Genomic DNA, 7,710 nt, shown 5'->3' with positions numbered 1-7,710 from the left:
CTGTCCGGTTGATTTCTTGAAATTGGGCCCAAATGGGCCTTAGAGTTGGGTTAGTGAATAGTTAGGCTTACTACGAGCCTCGGGGCTTTAGGCTGGCTCAGGTCCTAGTGCCGGTTCGGCCCATAGGTTGGGTCGTGACAGAAGTCGACTTGAAGAAAGTGATGAGAGAAACTGCAGCCGGAGAGAAAGAAGTTGTATCAGCAGAAGTGGATCATAACAAACAGTTTGGGAGTATGAACTCCACTAGAAGGTTAATGGAAGTGTCTTGAACAATTCTTCGATTGGATTGACTTGAAATCTACCTGAAATTCATTTCAATCTTCAACTTGGTGTTCTGATTTCTCCATGAAAATTGGGGACTGCTTTAGTGATGATAGATAGGTGAAATAAATCTAATCGAAAAGTCTTACAGTAAATTTGTGAGATATTAGGAATATATTGTGGTCATTGTATTTTACTTCTTTTTAGTTTTTTTTTTCTAGTCTTGCATGGTTGAATCACGTAATTTCTTATATTATTCTTTTCTTGTGATGCCATTGTATATGTACCTTAAATTTATATATATGCTACAACACTTTTAAAGTTTTCCTGTCTTTCTATTTCTTTTTCTTTCTCTTTTTATTACATTTTTGTCTCATGGACATCACCTTGCAGCACTTCCCCTACACCACTACCATTAATCCTTCCTGTCGCCACCATCTAAATCATATGCCATGAACAATTACTGCACCTTCCAACTTATCAATGGAGACCTTCACAAACATGGGTTCTCAGAATATTTGTCACTGTAAGCTTTTTAATAACAAAAAGGCTCATCATCAAATGAGTTTTTCATTATCACTAATGCCCAAATGCTGTGTTTGTAGCTTGGAGATCAACCAAAACAGTGGCGTTGATGATAGATGTAAAGGAGATAAGAATGTTCAGTAATAAGTGCATAGGAGACAATAATGCAGCGCAGGCAGTCATCAAAGGTTTGTGCTAGAGGCCAAATCACCAAAAGGTTTGGATGCTGGATGTCGTGGGAAAGAATGTGGCCTTGGTGGTCTCAGCTGGTATTTGGGGATTTTGTGGGTAAGAATCTGTGATGGTGAAGGGAATGGATTTGATGATTTCATGGCTGTGAAGAGTAGGAGAAGCGGTAGATGGATTTATAATATGTGAGGGTATTTTTGGAGTAGAAAATTTTCTCTACTCTTACTAGCTAATTATTAGGTACACCTGATGCACTAAAAAATAGTGCTCTCTCTCTCACAGAAAGTGGGTCATTTCTATTATATATAGGAAATGAGTCCCACATAATTGTCAGAGAAGGTGTATGTGCACCGGGTGCACCTAATAATTCCTCACTCTTACTAGACCATACTCTTTTGATTAACGGATTCTGAAAAAACAAAAAAGAATAAATAAGGAACATTTTAATTGTTTTAAAATAAATTTTGATAAAATACAGGGATCTTATATTAATTTGCTCAATAAAAAACTTAATGAATTTGTGTTAAAAGATTTTTTTCATTTATTTAATTAAAATAAAAAAAATTATAACTTATATTAAAAAAAATTTAAATAATAAAAAATAAAATTTTAAAAAAATTCAATAAAATACATTAAAAGACATCTAAATTTAAATATTATATCTCTTCCTTATGTCTACATATTGGACCATTGCTATTGATAGAGTACATTTAGTGTGCTAGGCGCAAAATTTTTCAAAAGTAAAAATCAAATCAAAATTTATTAGGAGGAAATGGAATCCAGCCTTGAATTAAATCAACTTACATTAATTCGAATTGATTATGAATTGAATAAAAAAATTAAATTACTTCAATTTAATTTATAATTTAATTTATTTTTATTATAAAATTTGAAATTAATTAAAACTTTTAATATAATATTTTTTAATGCAGTGCATCTCATAAAATTCAATTTATTTTATAATTTCTTAATATAAATGGTCTCATAAATAAATAGAATTATTAAAAAATTATATTTACATTTTAAAAATTATTTTAATAAAGCTATTTTATTTTAATTCAATTTTAAAATTAAAACGTATTCGTCTCCCAAATTTTTATTTTGTTAAACTCTCCAAATCCATCAAATTCTGTCTCTCAAAAATCCTTGGTTTCTCTCTTTAATCTGTACATGGCTGCTTTTAGTTCTTTTATGTGGTGAGTTGAGAGAAACAAGGGTTTATTTGGACCACCTCTTTCTTATCCAACGTGGGATTGAGAAATCATTGTTTGCCTTTATCCCATTGAGCCTTGACACTCTCCCCCACTTGATTCCAACAACATTCTTGTCGCTATCGGCACCTTGCCTACCCCGGTCCCGTTGGGGCGCTTAGCGTGATTCAGATTATCTAGAGCCTATTCTGATACCACTTTGTCATGGGACGAGAGTTTTAGCCCGCGCGACACTTAGGTCCCCCTTGGCCAGGGCCCCTAGGCCAGCCTTCCCCCCTATCTGACAAGTTCGCTTAAGCCCAAATATTAAGAATCTTCGAGGTTTTTCGCAGGTACCTGTATAGCTTCGCGATTGTTAGCTCCATATAACAAGAGTTAGCTTGTGACAATCTTGTCAATTGCCGAGAATAGGAGTGGAGAACTATCAAACCGTTACGCCACCTTTCGTGCAAACTTAGGTCGAGACCCACCTTCGAATGGTGTGAAGGAAGAATTCACAATCAGCGAATTCACAAGCAGGATTCGAGAAGGAATATCTTGCGTTATCTCAAGACAGCATGTTCACGAAGAAAGAATTCACATATAAAATTATGAATTGAATAAAGTTTTGAATTAAAAAAATGATATTATATTTTTTGTAAAAAATAATAATAAAATAATTTGAAAACTAATTTAAGATAGATTAGTAAACGATTTTTCAAAGTAATATTCTTAATATAAGATTACATTCATTATTCAAATTAATAAGCACTTAACATACTTAAACAAGATAATAAAACATTCATATTTCAGCAATATTAAACTAATTAATAGAGAATATTCTTGACAATCGGGCGAGCTTTGCACATGGCTTCTAGCGGCTCAAGCTTCGGCATGGTGAGACCTCTGCCTTCCATCATATCAATTTCCTCATCGGTGACCCTGTTCCATTCAAAGCATTGAATCAACGTTCCCAAAGCCAAAATCACAACACGTTGGGCTAGGCCTGCTCCTGGACAAGCCCTTCTCCCCAATCCAAATGGTGTAAACTTGGAGCCCTCCCCTCCTCCGTCATCAAATCTCTCAGGCTTAAAACTCATTGGATCATCCCAAAGCGCAGGATCTCTGTGCAAAGCCCATGCATTTACCAATACGATTGTGCCACGTGGCACATTGTATCCTCCAATAGTGCAATCATCAGATGCTTCATGAGGGACAAGGAGTGGGGTGGCCGGGTATAATCGGAGGGTTTCGTGGAAGATGTTTTGGAGGTATGGTAGTTTGGAGAGAGGAGGTTCATCTAGTAAGCATTGTGGGCCAACTTGAGTTTCTATTTCATCTCTAGCTTTCTTCAATACGTGTGGATTATTGAGTAGATTGGACATTGCCCATTCTAACGTCACCGCTGATGTATCGGTCCCCGCAAATATCAAGCCCTGTACAAGCTCAATTAAAAATGTAATTCCATTAAAAATTTTATATTTTTTAAATTTTTATAATCTTATCTTATATTATAAAAATTATCAATTAAATCTTAAATTTTTTAATTTTTATTAATTTTATTCTATCATTAACAAAGTCATTATTTCACTAAATTAGAGACCACGTTAACTGTCGCATCAAGTACTGCATCATGTTAATAATAAGATGTAATTGATAAAAATTAAAAAAATATAAAGTTTAATTCATAATTTAATTAATACATAATATATTTATAAAAAATTAAAAGTGTAAGATTTTTTTGATATTTTTTTAAATTATTAAAATTAAAATATAAATTATTAATTATAATATATTTTATTTAAATAACTTTTACGAATACTTTACACCTTATTATTTATAACATAATTTAAAGATTAAAAAATATATATATTTTTAAATATTTACTATAAAAATTATATATGTAAATAATTAAAATATGTATAGTACAATTACAACTAAATTTTTAAAACTAGTTAAAATTAATATATGAATCATTTTTTATCATTCAATTATGTTCTAAACTAATTTTATATTAATATTTAAAGGCCATAAATTATTTATTATTACTTCATTTCATGTCATTTTAAGTATTTTTATTTTTATTTTCATTTCTTTCACTACTATTTATCATATTTTAGTATTGAATCATTTTTAGGTCAAGTAAATTAATTCAAATTAAATTGTTAATTAATTTTTAATTTTAAAAAATAATTTAAAATTTTATATAAATTAAAATAAATTGAAAAAATTGCTAAAAAAATCCTAAATTGCTAATCAAATATTATATTTTTTACTCTTATTAATTATATCTTATTATAGCGTAATGTGACATTTAACATGATGTCTCTGTGACATTTGATGTAGCGCCCGTTAATGAGATAATGATTTTATTAATAATAAAATAAAATTAGTAAAAATTAAAAAATTTTAAATTTAATAGATAATTTTTATAATATAAAATAAAATTATAAAAATTTAAAAATTACATGATTTTTTTAGCCGTTATTTTTACTATATTTAATTATAAAATTAAAATATCAAATTTAAATGCACTTAAAAATAGATTAATTAAAAAATTGTAAATAAATAAAATTAAATACTTATATGAATTGAAACATTTAAGAAACATAAAAATAAGAAAAATAAAGTTTATAATTGATAAAATTTCCTTGACCACATTAATTTAAGAAATATAAATATGTAATTTGACCCACCTACTCTGTTTTCTGACAAAATCATTCACAATATTTAATTTCTTAAAAAATCATTTTTGTTTTTTGAAACGGGCAAAATGACTTGTCCTGATTCTTATCTTCACATGTGGATAGCAAATTATAATAATAATAATAAATATTTTTCAACTTCGTTTTACTTGGAGAGAAGAAGAAGAAACAGAGTAGAGACAGAGCACTAACCAACACAAGCCCTTTGATAGTCTCGTCAGTGTGATAATCAGGTTCTGATTCTTGCGAAGAAAGAAGATGATCAATCATGGTGTTCATGCTCTCTAAATTATTCTTCTTACTTCTGTGTTCATCAATCAACCGTTGTGCAAATTCATCAGTTCTTTTCCCAAAGCTTTTCAATTTCTTCTCAAACCTACCGCCATCAATCCAATTCAAAATCGGCAAGAAATCTCCTGGATTCGACGCCCCTATATACGAAACTACGTCAACCATTAACTCCCTAAACCGTCTCGCCTCTTCCTCGTCACTCACATCTTCTCCGTAATACCTCTTCCCTGCGATCATTCTCACTGTTATGTTAAACGTTAGCTCTTTGAACAATGATTTCAACTCTACCTTGGCAAAATCTTGAAGCGACCTTTGTGATAACTTTGTGATTAATCGCTTGATTTCGTCTTTTCGGATGCTTAGAAACTTGTTTAGGCGAGCAGTAGAGAAGATCTCAATGGCCACAATGCGGCGGAGGTTGCGCCAGTGATCGCCGTAGGAGGATTGAGCGATGGTAGTGTTGTTATAAGCTATGTGCTTGCCTGCTAGAAATTTTGGGCGGTTGGCTAAGATGACGTCGTTCTTGGTGAAGCATTCTTCCACTGCAGATGATGATGAGACTACAACAACAAGGCGGCATCCGAAGCGGAGGGAGAAGATGGGGCCGTATTCTTTAGCGAGATTTTGGAGAGTGCGGTACATGCGTGGTTTTAGGAGGCGAAGGTGGCCGATAATTGGAAGTGCAGGTGGACTAGGAGGGAGGTTTCTGTAGCATATTCTTGATCGGAAAGTTTTAAAAACAAGGAAGAGGATGAGAACGGAAAGGAAGAAGCAAGGGACTGAGTCTTCCATGATTTCTTTCTTTTTGCTCTGCTTGACTAAATTTTCAAGCATATTTAAAAGATGGTGAAATTATTATTTGTTGATAGGGGTCTCCATCAAACTTTATAGGTGAGGAGTCAGTGTGCTAGGCTCCAATACTTTTCAAAACTTAAACCAAAATTATAATTTATTAATTTATTTGAAAAAAAGATAAATAAATCCAATTAAATTTTAATATGAAATTTCATATTTATAAAACTATAAAACGGGAGAGTGGAGCTCGAATCTGATCTATCCTATGAATGATATGTTTTTAATTAAATAATATTAAGGTCTTAAGTTAATCATGGGTGTATATTATGCTTATAAATGTGTAGAATATATATATTATTTGAATATGAATTTTGAATTATTTATAAAATAATATTATTTTAAAATAACTTTAAAAAGTTTTTAATAAACAAAATAATATTATTTAAAATTCATAATTTATCAATAATTTAGATTAAAATTAAATTGAAATCTCTTTAGTATTTAAACATTGCATATTAAACTAATCATGAACTAAATAAAATAATTACATTAACTCTATTCTATTTATTTATTTATTATAAAATATAAATGAAATTAATTACTCAAGCTCTCAATTTATTTTTTAATTTAAATTGAATAATACTAGCCCATAGAAAAATTGTGCCCTACAATAGATCATGAATTGACATAAAAAAACACGTGCATTGACATTCGCTTAGTGTTTACCTTTGTGACTTTGTCCTTTTTTTTTTCTTCAATATATACATAATGTTTGGTTGACTAATTATAAATAGGAAATTAGGGGCTAGATAAATTTCGGTTTAAAATAAAAAAATGAATTTAATTAATTTAGTTTTTTATTTCAATTTTTGATTTATTAATATAGTTTTAGTTACCATTTTTAAAAATATCAATTTTTATTTAAGTCGATTAATTTAAGAAAAAATTCAAATAACCCAAAAGTGTCTATTGCTACAGTGACTTAAAATTTTATCTCAAAAAATTATTTATTTATCTCTATATATTGTTAGAGATAAATAAATATTTATCTCATTTATTACTATCTCTAAATATAATTAGTAATATATATAGAGATAAATATATATTTAAAAATGATTTAATTTTTAAAAGCATATATTGTCACGACTCAAAATTTTATGTCGCGATCAGTGCATAATTTAAGTATTTTTAAATCATGCAAGTCTTATTAGAGTATCTTAAATAAATATATTGTCACTTGTTAACCCAAAAAATATAGATAAAATCCAAATAAACAAAATACTGAATAAACAACGTAAATAACCCATAAATAAACTGCAGAGTTTTTACAGATTTCAAATAAAAATTTAAATTGTTTAATAAACTAAACTAATTATTAACCCGAGTAAACATGAATTCGAACATACCATAAGAGTAAATTAAAGATTGTCTATCTCTAAAAAATGGACTTAATATTTGGATAATCTGCAGAATTCTACTGATCTGAAACAGATAACAGGCAGAGAAAACGTAGTTTGAGCTAATGTTCAGTGAATGATAATTATAGCACACAACAGAATAAGAACAAGCAGACGCTTGATTAATTTCACAATAAATTTTTTATTTAATAAAATCATGCTTATGCTATCACAATCATTAGTAAAATAATTTCATAAAACATATATATATAAGAAATTCATTTAATAAAAATTTTATGGTACAGTATACTAGGGTGATGATACCCCACATTACCAAAGGCCAGATGATAAGCGCGC

General features: G+C 29.6%; 1 protein-coding gene across 1 annotated transcript; it reads right to left on the bottom strand.

The window, feature by feature from the left end:
* Positions 1-2,879: 2,879 nt before the first annotated feature.
* LOC110645016 (cytochrome P450 81Q32) lies at positions 2,880-6,025 on the bottom strand. The gene is made up of 2 exons (XM_021798009.2): positions 5,063-6,025; positions 2,880-3,601 (listed from the first exon to the last, which is right to left on the bottom strand). Exons 1-2 carry the CDS (start codon positions 5,993-5,995, stop codon positions 2,993-2,995), a joined length of 1,542 nt encoding a protein of 513 aa, XP_021653701.2. The 5' UTR covers positions 5,996-6,025; the 3' UTR covers positions 2,880-2,992.
* Between the last annotated feature and the right edge of the window lie 1,685 nt (positions 6,026-7,710).

The sequence above is a fragment of the Hevea brasiliensis genome, chromosome 10 (assembly GCF_030052815.1).
Source record: "Hevea brasiliensis isolate MT/VB/25A 57/8 chromosome 10, ASM3005281v1, whole genome shotgun sequence".
NCBI lineage: Eukaryota > Viridiplantae > Streptophyta > Magnoliopsida > Malpighiales > Euphorbiaceae > Hevea > Hevea brasiliensis.
This window is presented reverse-complemented; position numbering and strand designations above follow the sequence as displayed.